The 15,563-nt window shown below is 46.5% G+C and overlaps 1 protein-coding gene across 2 annotated transcripts in view; it reads right to left on the bottom strand.

Moving 5' to 3' along the window:
• The window catches only part of NCOA7 (nuclear receptor coactivator 7), a 382,797-nt gene that overhangs the window by 70,055 nt on the left and 297,179 nt on the right, over window positions 1-15,563 (bottom strand). Inside the window, exon 1 of one of the 2 annotated variants that reach the window (XM_030198489.1) lies at window positions 2,012-2,093. The exons of the other annotated variant lie outside the window; for it this stretch is intronic. Within the exon in view, the coding sequence (XP_030054349.1) occupies window positions 2,012-2,037 (26 nt within the window). The 5' untranslated portion in view covers window positions 2,038-2,093. Of the gene's footprint in view, window positions 1-2,011; window positions 2,094-15,563 lie in introns of those variants that run through there. 2 annotated transcript variants of the gene reach the window in all.

Genomic DNA, 15,563 nt, shown 5'->3' with positions numbered 1-15,563 from the left:
GTGCCCGAGGGGGGGGGGGTAGGGGCTTTGGTGATGCACCGAGGGGGGGTAGGGGCTTGGGTGCTGCGCCGGGGCGGAGGGGCTTGGGTGTTGCGCCGAGGGGGGGCACTGAGAGCTGATTGGTAGGCAGGGGGAGGTTTTGCAGGGCAGGGGCTTGGGTGTTGCGCCCGGGGGGGGGGGGGGCACTGACAGCTCTTTCCCAGGCAGGGGGAGGAGTAGGGAAACATACTCTTCCCCTTGCCTTGGAATCAGCTGTCAGTGACATCACTGACGTCCGTGCATGCTAAACTGCCTAGCAGACCACCTCCGAGGGAGCCACGGTACCAGGCACATTAGAATGTTGGAGGTGAGAATTATTATATAGGAAGTGTGTACATCACAACTCTGTTCTTGCTCTGCCCAAACTATGTCCCAGGGAATTAATTTGTGCAGTCTGAATAAGAGAAGACACAATCTTGGGGCACATCCATTTTTACAGGTATATATCCCTGTAAAATATGATGAGCCATTTTCCACGAGTAAAATATGCTTTACAAAACTACCCTCTACATGGCCATTTTACCTGTATTAGTGGAGGAGAGACCAGGGAGAGACCAGGGACATTTAGAGAATGGGGCAATATTTAGCTGCTATATGGATCAGTTATCCATATAAGCCAGAAAGTCTGAATATATATTTATCTATATATCTATAGATATATAGATATATATATATAGATAGATAGATAGATAGATAGATAGATAGATAGATAGATAGATAGATAGAATCAGCAATCTGACTTACACATATAGAATCACTAGTGAGTGGAGGAGTGGCCTAGTGGTTAGGGTGGTGGACTTTGATCCTGGAGAACTGAGTTCAATTCCCACTTCAGGCACAGGCAGCTCCTTGTGACTCTGGGCAAGTCACTTAACCCTCCATTGTCCCATGTAAGCCGCATTGAGCCTGCCATGAGTGGGAAAGCGCGGGGTACAAATGTAACAAAAATAAATAAACATGCAACTTATAGATATAAGGCTAAAATAGGATCCAGTGATTATCTATCTCTACATTAACAGCAGATTATTGTCTCTCTCCATTGTATGATTTTCTTCTAGGAGGTATACTACCAGCTGCCCTTCATCTTTCTCCTTCTATAGTGTAAGAGTTTGGAACAATCTTCCATGTCAGATACGAACAATGCAGTCTGATTATCTTTTTCGTAAAGCTTTAAAAACACATTTGTTTTTTAGGGTTTAACTGCGACTGAAAAAGGGTATTGTTTTTTTCTTTGAATGTTTTAGTCTTTAAAATTAAGCACTATTTTTTATTTTATTTGTATCCCACATTTTCCCACCTATTTGCAGGCTCAATGTGTCTTACATGGTACCGCAACGGTGTTCGCCAGTTGCGGTATGAACAAATGTATTTCCCTCAAATGGAAAAGTTAATCTTGATGTCATTCGTTTAGAATTGTATTTGAAATAAGAAGAATATTAGCCTGTTAGTAGTATAGTAATTCCTTGCTGAGGAGGAATTCAAAACAGTTCTCTTTGCACATGCCATATTATCTTAGTGAACAGCGAATTTCTTCTCTACCAGAGGTATAGTGTTATATTTTAGCACTACACACCTGCAACAGAATAACTGCTTAAATTTAACCTCTCCACCAATGTTTCGTGGTTATATAGCCACTTATGTGGTTGTATTTAGGTGGCCAATATTTCAACCTGGCTGCCTAACTGCAGCACAATGAAGTTCTGTTATACATTCCTTAGGAGCTGTCTATAAAAAATGTCATAAATCAATGCACCTCCTGTTACACCGTGCACTTCATTGATCATTCAGATATGACAGTGCAGCTTGCCAAAGAAGATGCTATCTTGTGCTCGTCACTTTCTGATTTAAAGATCTCAACTATCTTGCAAAGAAAACAAGTTATATTTAGAGTAAACAATAATTTATGAGAGCCAGATCCTCATGGTTCAAAATGCCACAGAGAGGCAAGTGTCCTATGCAGGGAGATACTTACTCTCTGACACTGTACGCTACTCCCATCCTGGCAGATGTGTCGACAACAAGGCTCTTGGTAACGCTGTATGCTGCAGCACGAACAGGCGTTGAAGCAACAGGGCCATTTATGCAGTGTAAGTAATCCAAGTCAAGGATGCTTTAATGATTACAAACCCCGTTGATAACTGATGAGCAGTAAAAAGGCAGCTTCCAGTTTGAAATTAAAGCCAAGTGGAGGATCTGTGGCTTGCTCAGGATTGACTGTCAAAGATATAAGGGGTTAACAAACTCCAGCAGATGATCCAGTTTTCCTTTTGGCTGACTGAAGACATGTACTACCCTAGCAGCTGCCAAATGGATTTAATAAGGAAATGTGCTTTAGGGAGGAAGGATGACAATATGTTAGAGGGCAAGAAACGGTACAATTGGAGGAAACAGATAAAACAGATTTTCTGCTGAACCATCTTGACATCACCGAAAGAAACAGAAAAAGTATGGCAGATAAAGACCATATGGCCAAGCCAGTCTGTCCATCCATCCATGTCATCTACTATTCCTTCCTCTCCCTTAGAGTTCCTATGATACTCTGGCACATACCTCAAGCTATTCTGCTGGTCTAGTGGTTTCTTTGGGGCAGGAAAGATCCCCCGTCTTTCTTGCCCAGTGCTGCTGACCCTCTTGCTGCCGCACCACTTCTTTAAAATGGCTGCCGAGACTTCCAGCGATGGCCTCACAAGGCTTCCGCAGAAGTCTCGGCAGCCATTTTAAAAAAGTGGCAACAGCGGACATGAAAGAGTAGGGATCTTTCCTGCCTCAAAGAATCCACTAGACCACCAAGGTGGCTTGAGGTATGTGCTGGGAAGGGAGGCAAAGCTCTGAACGTCATTCACTTCCACGGGGACCCCGCAAGACCTGGGCCCATCCCCATGGGATCCCCGCGGACCTGGGTGCATACCCACTCCCGTGCAACTCTCTACTCCAGAATTGTACACACATTCTAAATGAGATCTCACCAGAGTATCATACAGAGAAAAGAGAAGCAGAGACAGGATACTGCCAGCAATGTGACTTTAAAGTTGTCCGTTGGCGTCTTTGGACTTTCAAAGCATGAGCTTGGAGTACATGTTAATTAACTGGAATGCCAAACAGGCAGCCCCGCAGAATCAAAGGCTTTGATACAAGGGTTCTGAGAGGTACAAAGATGCAGAGATCAACTCTTAAGGGAATTCTGTGCCCCCACACATTGCAGAATTTGAACAGGAACCAGGAGGCAGCAGCAACTGGCACTGCTGCCTGCTTTCCTTCCCCACCACCTCAGGTACACATCCCCCTCGGCTTGCCCTCTGCTCCTTCTCTCCTGGTGCTCACCAGCACAAATTCTGCAGCACCTTAGAGTGCAGTCACCTACTTTGCTGCCTGACCCTGACTGCTGAATCTAATCCAGTCGGCTGAATCTAAACTGGGAGCGCTACAGTGTCCTGCATTTGTTCAGAGGGGCAGAGGAAGAGAGTGTGGCCCAAATTGAACCTCTTCTCTTCCTCTGCTTGGTGAAGGGGTAGAGATGGCTTACACGTTGGACCTAGTGAGGGGCTCTGGCCTAGGACACCAAAATACCAAGCCTCTGACCTCATCCGGTCTACAGGTTAAGCCTTTTATTCCCCCCACCCCAGTCCGGTCTCTCCCTTTCTCTCTTCCCCGGGGGACCAGTACTGCTCCTTCACCTCTCTCACTCCCCCACAGTCCTGTAAAGTTTATGTTGTTCACTAGAGGCATCAGCATGACAGTCTGCCTTCAGCCAGCCCCTGGGTCTTCCCTCTACCATGCCCTACCTCCTCTGATGTAATTTCCTGTGGGCGGATCGCAGAAGAGGAAAGAGCATAGGGCTGGCTGAAGGCAGCCTTAGAGAATGACACGTGGATGGGGACCCGTGGTAACCACGGGGATGGGGACAGGGACAGATCAGATAGGGTGGGGACAGTTTCCAAGGGAATGGGGACAAACTTTGTCCCCGTGTCACTTTCTACTTTAAAGCCTGTTAATGATTTGGACTGTTATTTATGTTTCATGCAGACAACAATATTTTTACTTTTTGGAAAAACAAGCGAACATGCCGGCCACAACTAGCAAAATTTGCATGGGGGATCCTGTACACCCTGCTACCAACACATCTTCTAAGAAGACATCTTCTATTGCAGGAGGGACTGTGGAAGACAGGAGAGCTAGACTGAATCCTGAGATTGTTGATGACTTCTTATTCATCCACAGATTATAAAATCATAGCAGTGCTTCACAGGGCATTTCTCCCCTCAAGGGCATACAGAACAGGTTGTATTGTGTTCCCCTGGACATTTTAATAGGGTGGATTAGGATTCCTTGGGGTTGTAGAAATCAGCTATTGTTGGTGTTGGAAGAGTAGAGGATGGGTTGTGGGAGGGTTATTATAGCTGCTCATAGTTATTATTGTTTTCTATTTGTAATTTATACATAACAGTTGCATTGCATTATTGTTCCTTTTTATACTTTAATAAAAAAATCTATATAAATAATTCTCACCTCAAACATTCTGAAGCTTACTCTGTGGCAGGGAAACACTGAAGCCCTCCACTCAGGCTGTCACCACTCACACTCACTGATAGACCCGCCCGCAGCCACGCCCCTTCCGCAACGTTCTAATGAAGCTCCAACTTCCGGTTCTTGAGGCTGCAGAGATCGGAATTTTTCTACAGGACTGTTTGCTCCGCCCTCGCGTCAAACGTGATGACGTTCAGGGCGCAGAAATGACTCTCGCAATCGCATCTCTCCGCCCTCGACGTCAACACGTTTGACGCGAGGGCGCCGTTTCACCTGCAGGGCTGGCCCGTTGGGCAACGGGGAGTCAGCTGTTCGCCCAAATCACAAACGTCGGACGCAAGGCGTGAGGCAGCCAGCCTGAAGTTCACAGGCAGCGACGGACCCACCCAGCCAGCACGGACGAACAGAGGGATTGAGGCAGGCAGCCTGAAGGTCGGACGCACTGAGGGAGTCAGCCAGCCACTCTCCACGTCGCACTGCGGGGGGGAGGGGGCGCGGGGGGGCCACGACCCTGAGGCCAGCAAAAGGGGAGGGGGATGGGAAGGAAACCGCCCTTGCTAGCGCCGTTCATTGGCCTCTGAACGGGCCTTCCTTACTAGTTTAAATATAAATCATAAGTGTTCGGAGGCTTCTGTAGGTGAGACAGGGTAGGGATGGGGCCATAACCTGTGGGGACGGGGTTGGGACAGAGACAGGGCCTGCGTGGACGGGATGGAGACGGGGCCTGCAGGGACAGAACCCACAGGGATGGGGATGGGACAAATTTTGTCCTCATGTCATTCTCTAGGCAGCCTGTCATGCTGTTGCTACTGCTGGTGACCAACATACACTTTACAGGATTAAGGGAGAGTGAGAGAGGTGAGGGAGCAAAGCCAGTCCTGCGGGGAGGGAGATAGGTGGGGGGAAGATACCAGCCCAAGGGAGGGGGAGATGCTGAATCTGCGGGGTGGGGGACAGGGGAGAGAAGTGCCTGAAGTGATGTAATGAGGGAAGGGCGCCACTGCCAAGGAAGTTGGTTCAGGGTGCCAAAATCCCCTGAGCCAGCCCTGAGTGGGGGCAGTGTGGCTGGTGTGTGTGCACACATCTGGGAGGGGGGAGAGAGAGAGAACTAGGGAAGGAGCAGAAAGAGAGAGCTGAGGAAAGATTTGAATGCGGAGAAGAGAAAGAAACCCTGGCAGCGTATGCTGGTGGTGAGAGAGTGCTATGGTGCGGTGTGTGCCCAGGGGTGGGGGTGACTGAGAGAGTGCTATGGTGAGGTGAGCGAAGGGGATGGGGGTGATTGAGAGAGAGCTGTGGTGAAGTGAGTGCCTGGGAAGTGGTGAGAACTGAGATCTGGGAGGGATAGGGTGGGGCAGGAGAGAGAGAGAGCTAAGGTGAGGTGAATATTGGGGGGATTACTAGAGAGCTGTGGTGAAGTGAGTGCTGTGGGGTAGGGACTGAGAGAGAGCTCTGGTGAGGTGACTGCTGGGGGGGAGGGGGGTAAAAAGAAAGCTAGGTTGGATGTGAGTGCTGGGGGAAACTGAAGGAGAGAGCTATGGTGGGGTAAGAGTAGGGGCAGTTTGATAAATGCTATGGGGTCTGCACTGGGACATGGAAGAGTGGTTTCGAAAGAGCAAGGGGGTATGTGGACTGAAGGTGGTGTGAGAAAGAGCTGTGGGTCTCTGTAGGTTGGGGATGGGATTGAGAAAGAGATGTATGCACACAGGAGAGGGGTCTGAGAAAGAGAGGAATGGAGAGCAAACTGCTGTGGGGGGGGGGGGGGGGGTCCTTGCTGGGGATGGGTAACAAGAGAAAGATGGCTGGGGAGTGTCAATGTCAACCCTGGCGAGGGGTAGGGAAATGGGAACCTGGAGACTGAACTGGCATAGGGGAGGGATAGCAAATCTAGGATAGTGGTTCAAGTTAGTTGGGAGTAAAACGCAGGGGCTAGCAGGTCTTTATGATAGGGAATTCTAAGAACAGAGTTCAAATAAAGACGAACAAATTTGTTTAATTAAAAAAAACTGTGCAGGAATTTTCAAAGTACTGCACAAAACCTTGATGTTTTTGTGCAGAATTCCCTCAGGAGTAACAGGCAGAGATTAGGTACAGATTTCTGGAGAACAGTTGGTGCGCCTCTCCCTCAGAAGTACTGAAGGAAACATCAATAACAAGGAATAAACTACATATTGGCCACTGCCAAGGTCGCAGAGATCAAGGCCGACCCAAGTCAGAAGAGGGGGTCTGGTTCAGCCCAGAACCCTTGAAGCTCCGCTGGAACACATAGCAGAGAAGCTCAAGACTGGAATAAGGTTTATTTTAGCCCAGTGCCATACAAATAACTGCCCTTGTAAGATCAGCTCTGTCCTGGCCTCCCTCTACCCCCTTATCATTTTTAAAACCAATCATTCAAACTTGTGTACGAGATAACAAAGCTCCCAATGACACCAGACTCACAATTTTGATGACCCCTGACAGCAGAAATAATGCTTCTTTTTAAAAAATTTTGAAATATACAATCAGTAACATACTTGATTGTATATTTCAGTGGAGGGAGTGGCCTAGTGGTTAGAGCACTGGTCTTGCAATCCAGAGGTGGCCAGTTCAAATCCCGCTGCTGCTCTTTGTGATCTTGGGCAAGTCACTTAGAATTGTAACTCACCTGAGCAAAAGAAGGTGTGAGAAAACTCTAATAAATAAATAAAAATAAAATAAAATACTTATACAAAAAGCTGAGGTAAGGAAAAAACAAGAACAATTCCTAATTATAAGGCAACTTAAATTATTATCACTACACATATCCAGCACCAGTCCACAACAATGGGGATCCAATACTAACTACAGAGGTTACAAAGAAAATTCGTTAAAAGGAAATTTAGGAAAATAAGCAGACCTGCGAAAAAGTTGCAGCGAGCAATATATAGTTAAACCGCACTAGCAGAGATTACACTTATTTGTATAGGTTAGCAGGCCACTTCAGTTAATTCAAAAGCTTGGGGAGTTCTCCTGTTTTATATGCCACTGAGAATTTTGAAAGCTGCCATGCCATTGCTAGCAGTGATAACCATGTGAAAATTTCTGCACTAAGGAGAATCAGGCATCTTAAAATTTCCCACAGCTCCTTCTTTAAGTTAGGATCTGAATGCCAAATTACTTCAGGAAGCAGGTGAAAGCCTGTCTCTTCTCCCAAGCCCTTTAGTACCCTAGGGTGCTTGACCATACACGCATCTACACCCTGGACTAGTTGCTATACACAGTGTAAATTACATCAGTTCTTTAACTCTGCTCATCTATACCAAAGAACTTGCCTGAGTTTAGCTAACCATCAAATTATCCCAACTGCTTTGTACCACACATCTTGTTCCCCATCATATATCTGCTGTTGGTCCTTCACCTATCTGGTAAGCCATATTGAAGAGGAAAAGGGAAAATGGAACTTGATATACCGCCTTTCTGAGGTTTTTGCAACTACATCAAAGTGGTTTACATATATTCAGGTACTTCTTTTGTACCAGGGGGCAATGGAGGGTTAAGTGACTTGCCCAGAGTCACAAGGAGCTGCAGCGGGCAATCGACCTAAGTTCCCCATGGATACAAAGTCCAGTGTACTAACCCACTAGGCTACTCCTCCCATCTTTAGCATCATATCTATGTTAGTTGAATGTTCTAACGCATGCTTATTAGGTGTATCATAGTATTATGCTAACATTGTATTATATCTCTGATATTTGAATTCCAGTGCTGTTAAATATGTATATTTTTGATACTGTTTTCATAGTAGCTCTGCTCTAGGTTTCAATGTACTGTTTTCAAGTTACCTATTATTGTATTTATGTTTATTCTTGGTTATTTTACTATGTTATGCTGCTAACAAAATGTTAAGTTTTATGTTAAACTGCGCCTGCTGTGCACCACCTTTGGGTGAATCTCTTTATAAAGGCGGTTAATAAATCCCAATAAATAAATCAGCTCTCTTGTATCTGCCTCCCCAAGAAAGGTCACACCTTTATCAGGAATCGAAGATTTTGGCTTACCCACCTTCTAAGTATAATTTTGTGGTTCTGCAGCACCCAGGATACGATACTGAATCATTAACATGACAGGGACAAGCCACAGGCATTATAGACTAGATTCAGAATACGGTTGCAGAAAAAAAAATCAGTATGGAGCACTATTCTGTAAACAGTGCTCCGCGTTGCATGCCATTGCTTAGATCTGATTCCACACCAAAACTTTTGGGCTGTGAGGATTTACACTAATCGAAACATGGCATAAATATTGTCAATTAACATCAATATAACACTGGGTTGTTAGCAGCCAATTACTGGCATTAATTGGCTCATAGCCAATTTAGTGCGTGCACATCTCAGGATTGCACGCAATTTGCATGCCATTTATAGAATTCTGGGGGTATATGAACAATCCTCATTCTGGAATTTTAGACGTTCAGGTAGCCACTGAGGAGCCTAATTCTGTTCACTGTACTTCATTTTGATTTAATATGATAATTAAATTAAGGAGTCAAAATGCAATTTCCCTGCATGATGCTCCTCACGTATCAGAAAGAATATAAACCACAAGCACAGTATCGCTGGAAACAAGAGCAGCTGTTCGAACGAGGAACATGATAGTCTGAAGCTTTCCAGAAGTGGCCTTTGTGGGATGCATGGGTTAACACCAAAAAGCATAAGCCTATTCTACCCCAAGGCAGCCAACTCCCCATCACAAGCTCATTCACCAAACTCTAAAGGGGTACTAAAATTTACACAGGTAGATGTTCAGAATACCAACCATATATGCAGTTCTACCCAGTTACACTAATATTCTATGAGGGAACACTAGCCCACTTAGTTTTCCTTTACAGCAGCCTTCCCAGACCCTTTTTGCACTTGTGGACCAGCAAATCGGCTGACCAATTCTTTGTGGACCTGGCTCCTCCCTCGCTATCCATCCCCTTCTCTAGTCACGTTTAAAAAAATAAAACTGAGCTTGCAGGGATCCCATTCCCCTCCAGCTGGTGCCAAAAACACTGTCTCTCCACCCTGGCATAGCTCCCTGAGGGCCAACAATGGCATATGCTTACTTTTTACTCATGCGCTGAAAATAAGAATGCGTGCGGTGCCAGTGTGGTAGCCTGGGGAGTGGCCACGACTGTTGAGAACAGTGATTTCAACACCTTCAGGGAGAGGTCTTCAGTGAAGGGGCCTTACCAACCCTGAAAGCTATCGCTAAAATTAGTTGTTTTGCGCAGAGAAGTTGGGAACACTGCTTTATAGAATATGTGGAAACTAAGCAAAAAAAAGCTCTAAGTAGCTCTATAGGGTGACCGCACTAATGTCCATGTACTCAATAATTTTGAATAAAGAGGCCTCAATAGCCCAGGGTACCAACTCAGTGGACACACCTGATAAGGCTTTATCACGGGCTAACAATTCTCTGAAAAAACCTACAGAGTGAAATACATCAAACAATCTGTAGTAAAAACCAGAGAAATTGTATTAGAAAAAAATGTTTTCAAATATTGGACCAAATTGATAGTATAGTCCAACAATATAGAAGCATAAAGATGACAAATGTAACAACGGAAGAAAGAAAAAAATGGCCAAAACGAGGAAAAACCAACTAGCTGTAAATCACTTTGGTAATAGTTGGAGTACTTAGCTTCAAATCCCGGGCAAAACTCAACGGGAGGCGCCTCCACATAACGAAGAGTACAGACTGTCCGTCTTTAAATCACCCAGAATTTCTCGCTCTCTCTCTCTCCTCGACAGCCATAGAATTCTTACTGTTTCGTTCCTTCTTCCGGAGGGATATGAACATCTTCCGTATCATATAATTCTAAACCGAACTGACAACTGCTTATAAAGGCAGACCGGAAGCATAGTAGAGATGACGTCATTTCCTTAAAGGGACAAACCAATAATAAGGAAATGAAGTCCGGCTCGACAACCAGAGGAAGAGCAAGTCTCGGCTTCTATAGATGGACTAAGGCCAGCTGTCAAGAGAGAGCAAGGCTAAAGGACCAGAGACTGAGCAAGTTGTGATGTACAGAAACAAAAAAGAGGCTGACTGCCAAGAGACAGAGGTAGGCCCGACCTCCCGAGATTAAGCAAGTTTCGTCAAGCATAGACGGAGCAGGCTCCATACAGAGATAGACTCAGCATCCAGCCATCCAGAGATGGAGCCAGACTCGGCGACCCGAGATGAAGCAAAGCTCGGACGTACAGTGACGGAGCAAGGCTCGATGTACAGCGATGGAGAAGGCTTCGTGCACAGAAGCGGAGAAAGGCTTCGTGCACACAAGCGGAGGAAAGGCTTCGTGCACAGAAGCGGGAAGAAAGGCTTCGTGCACAGAAGCGGAGAGAAGGCTTAGGCACAGAAGCGGAAAGAGAAGGCTTCGTGCACAGACAGCGGAGAAAGGCTTCGTGCACAGAAGCGGAGCAAGGCTCAAAATAGTAAAAAAACAAACCTGTGCCTGGAAGAGGCATCACAACCCCCCAAGAAATGGGCGACTGTCCTCAACTAAAGTCAGAGAAATATGCCCGCAGAGTCATTGAACGACGCACGCCCATCCAACTATGGACCCCGTGCCAAAAATGCCACCCGCAAGGGGGTGTGATGCCTGTCCCAATCCTCCAGAGGAACGGTAGGAACCCAAAAAGGATGGGGTCGAAGTGGATCCGCAGAGAGAAGTCTGCTTCCCAACCCCCAGACCATGCAACAGAGCTGACCAGCAAGAGGGGCAACCTCTTCCACTGTCAGAAGACACCAGTATCCTGAAAAGAAAGGGACCTGGTCTCCAGCCTAGGAGCCACCTGAAGCTTGGGACCTGCACTGGTTCCAAAGAAACCAGCCACCCACAGACCAGTAGGAACACCTCATGGGGAAAGAGGTGCCCTGAATACTGCAACCAGCTGCCGTTCCAAATAAACCAGTCACAAGGCAGCGTAGATGAAAACACAAGCAAGAAGGCAGCCCAGCCTGCGCTGGCGGGACTAAACCCGCCTCAGGAGCAGAGTTCAAAGCCTATGCTGTGTGTCTACCAAGCCGTAAGGGCTGGCAGGTGAGATCGATGCAGAAGGCTGCCCCAAAGCAGGAGCAAAGCTCCCAGACAGCAGAAACAAGAGAAAAGGAAGGCCAACAGGCAAGTATGCCAGAAAACCGGCATCAAACCCCACCAAAGACCAGACACACGGAGACTCCCAAAACAACCAAAGCAGAGGATACCCCAGAAGGGATGGCGAGTCCCAAAGGGCACTATAGGACAATCAACCATAGGGGATAGTGCTCCCTAAAAGTTCTCTAGGAGAAAAAAGGGTGTTCCGAGAAGCCCCTAGGGAACCAAGAGCCCCAGGAAGCCCCTGCGGCAGCCTTGAAATACAAGCTAAGCACAGAGGCATGACCGAGCCACAGACAGAACGCCACAGAACACCCCCCAGCATTGCACACCCGCTAACTCCCATAGGTTCTACAGAACCCACAGGAGCCAGGCTGGGAGCTTCCTAAGTAAGCTTGAGGTCGTCAAAGAGGAAAATGCAACCAAGCAGAATCAACACCTGCAGCTCCAGCTGTACCCTAGGCGCACCTGCATGAAGGCACTGGCACTGGAGAGAGCCCCCCGAGCCCAGCACTGTAAATCCCGAGAGGACACCAGCAAAAGGAGGTTGGGGAGGATAGGGCGGCCAAAACAAGGTCGGTAGAAACGTGAAACAGGAGAGCTGCCGGCTGCCCCTCTTGGGGTGCTGCAGGTCTCTCTGTTTCTGTTTATAAATTATTCTGGAAGCGCCAAAGTAAAGAGAGTTGACAAAGCCCAGCACGGCAGTCGGGCAAACAAAGGAGCTGTGGAATCCAGCATCCGGAGCACAAAAGGAGAGAGAGAAAATACCAGAAATAGCCCCCGGATGCTAGCCCTAGCCAGACAGCAGGACATACCTCAAGGTCACACCAAGCTAAAACAAAAAGGCCCCGAACTCGCTTCTGCACACTGCCACTGGCGGGGTGCTGAGCAAGCCCAGCGGTTAGCACGGTTGTCAACGTGGAGAGCTTCATGCAGGTGCTAATCAAAGATGGTAGAAGAGTGCGAAATGGACGCAGAGCCTGCCAAACAAAACCAACGCGAATGTACCCGCAGAGAAATGCGGGAGACCCTCTGGATCGCAGTAGCAGCAGTACAAACACCTGAGACCCCTGGAAGCCGACAGAGAAGCGAGCCAACAGGACGCAGTAGCAGACAAAAGAGCCGACAGTTCCAGAGAAAACCAAAATTCAGTATACCAATCTTACCTGAACGAAAGCAACTTACAGTGTCAGAAGATTAACATGTTGAAAGCCCTCAACTGACCGACAAAACCATGCCAAGCCCCCAGCTCAACTAAGCCTAAAGAAACAGGTTAGGAGCAAACACCTCACCGAGCTGCAACGAGATGTCCATCTGCCTAATGAGATACAGAGAATACAATACCGAGCTTAAGATGGCTGTACATGTCCACATACAGTAAACCTCTTAAGTTCTCTCTATCTATACCTACATTATAATGATTATTATATTGTGCTTATTTCAGGTTCTAAGTGGATTATATAACAAGAAAACTTGGGCACTACCCAAGAAATACACAGATATAACAAAATTCCACACATTACAAATGACACATTCTAACGTCCTTTTCCTTAAGATATCCTCCCCTAGGAGCCCAAAGAAATTCACTGCCTGAGTCACCCCCTTCCTCCTCTTACTGCTTCAGGAGCAAGGAAGTCAGTGGCATGTCTCACAGCCACCAATGCTTGTCAGGGGCGTATCTAAGGTTCGGCGGTAGGGGGGGCAGGGGCTAGAGTGGGGGGGCACATTAAAGCCCCGGCCGCCACCCCCCTACCGCCGTTAACCCTCCCTCCCCCCGCCTGCCGCCGTCACTACCCCCGAGGTCCGCTTCCTCCTGCTGGCTTTTTAAAATATTGCTTCAGCTGGCGGGGGACCCCAACCCCCCGCCAGCCCAGCCGCGGTCTTCTTTAACTTCTTCATCCTCGTCATGCTGTGAAAGCTGCATGCATCCTTAGTTCCAGTTGGATGGAGTCTGACGTCGCAGTACATTGACATTACAACGTGCTGCGACGTCAGACTCCGTCCAACTGGAACTAAGGATGCATGCAGCTTTCACAGCACGAGGATGAAGAAGTTAAAGAAGACCACGGCTGGGCTGGCGGGGGGTTGGGGGTCCCCTGCCAGCTGAAGGCATATTTTAAAAAGCCGGCAGGAGGAAGCGGGCCTCGGGGGTAGGTGACGGCGGTAGGCGGGGGAGGGAGGGTTAACGGCGGTAGGGGGGGTCCGGGGCGAAATCTGTGGGGGCCCAGGCCCCTGTGGCCCCACGCAGATATGCCCCTGGCTTACATTCCCAAGCTTACTTAGTTTATTGCATGAACTGAGGCATGCTCGAGGTGTGCCTGTATTGGCAGTGGAGACAACCCACTGACTTTCTCGCTCCTGAGGCAGTACAAGGAGGAATGGGTGACTCAGGCAGCTGATTTCTTCTATTGGAGGGGTGTCCACATCCCCACCAACAAAGGTATGAAACCTAATGTAGTGGGGGGAGGAACAGGAAATGCAAGCCCCCCCCCCCCCGTCCCTCCCCCTCTCCAATGGACTGCTGGCTATACCTTGCCTTTGATCACATAAGTTTCAGAATTTATTTTATTGTAAGCAGATTTTATGCTGCTCATCCTAGAAATAGGCAGTGGATTTTCCCAAGTCCATTTTAATAATGGCTTATGGACTTTTCTTTTAGGAAATGATCCAAACCTTTTTTAAACCCTGCAATGTTAACTGCTTTTACCACATTCTCTGGCAACAAGTTCCAGAGTTTAAATACAAGATGAGTGAAAAAACATTTTCTCTGACTTGTTTTAAATTTACTACTTAGTAGCTTCATTGCATGCCTGAAAGAAATGTATTAAGTTAGCTCAATAAAAAGATATCACCCTATATATATATATATATATATATATATATATATATATATGTAAAACTTAATTTTTCTGTGCGCTTAATTTTCAGTCATTGCCAAGAAGTAAGGAGGCAACCACACTCAGGAAACACTTTTGATGTTTTCAGACATCCAACACACAAACTAATTTACTTTGCAGCGTATAAAAAGAAAGAAAAATAGTTATTAAAGGTGAAATGTGGCACCTGGAGTAAGAGAAAGAAGAATGTTGCTCGAACAGAGAGCTCCAGAGGCATTAACTTATCAAACCAGTGACTTAAAACTTCACCCCAGCAGATGGGAGCACAATATGTAAACACGACACTGACCTTATTTCACAACCTGTGCTCATGAGCAGCTAATGTCAAAGAAACTGCAGCACGTACACATCCACAGCAGGCAAATCTGTAAACTTTCTAGTTGTTTATATTAAGCCTATTAAACCATGTTTAAAAACCATATATTAACTGCTTTTATCACGTCCTCGGCAACAAGACCCAGAGCTTAATTATGCACTGAGAGAAAAATATTTTCGCCAACATGGATTTAGTCAAGGGAAAACTTGTCTCACTAATCTACTATATTTCTTTGAAGGGGTGAATAAACGTGGATGAAAGTGAGCCTGTTGATACTGTATATCTGGATTTTCAAAAGGCATTTGACAAAGTACCATCAAAGACTCCTGAGGAAATTGGAAAGTCATGGGATAGGAAGTAATGTCCTATTATGGATGCACATACATATCAATACACAAGCACAGACACCCACCAACCTCCTTCACAACAAACCACATATGCACTGACATGCAGAGGGGTTGGAAAGAATTCCAAATGCCATGTTCTGCATGCTTTCCCAATTTGATTTCAATATATTTATTTCTTGGGATTTATTAACCACCTTTTGAAAAAGGCGGTGTACAGCAGACACAGTTTAACATAAAACTTACAATTTTGTTAACAGCATAACAATAGTAAAATGAACAAGTATAAACATAAATACAATAGATGAGGTGAACTTGAAAACAGCAAATTGAAACCTAATAACAGG

This window comes from Microcaecilia unicolor, chromosome 3 (genome assembly GCF_901765095.1).
Source record: "Microcaecilia unicolor chromosome 3, aMicUni1.1, whole genome shotgun sequence".
Lineage (NCBI taxonomy): Eukaryota > Metazoa > Chordata > Amphibia > Gymnophiona > Siphonopidae > Microcaecilia > Microcaecilia unicolor.
The sequence above is the reverse complement of the archived record's forward strand: the minus strand, read 5'-3'. Positions and strand labels throughout refer to the sequence as shown.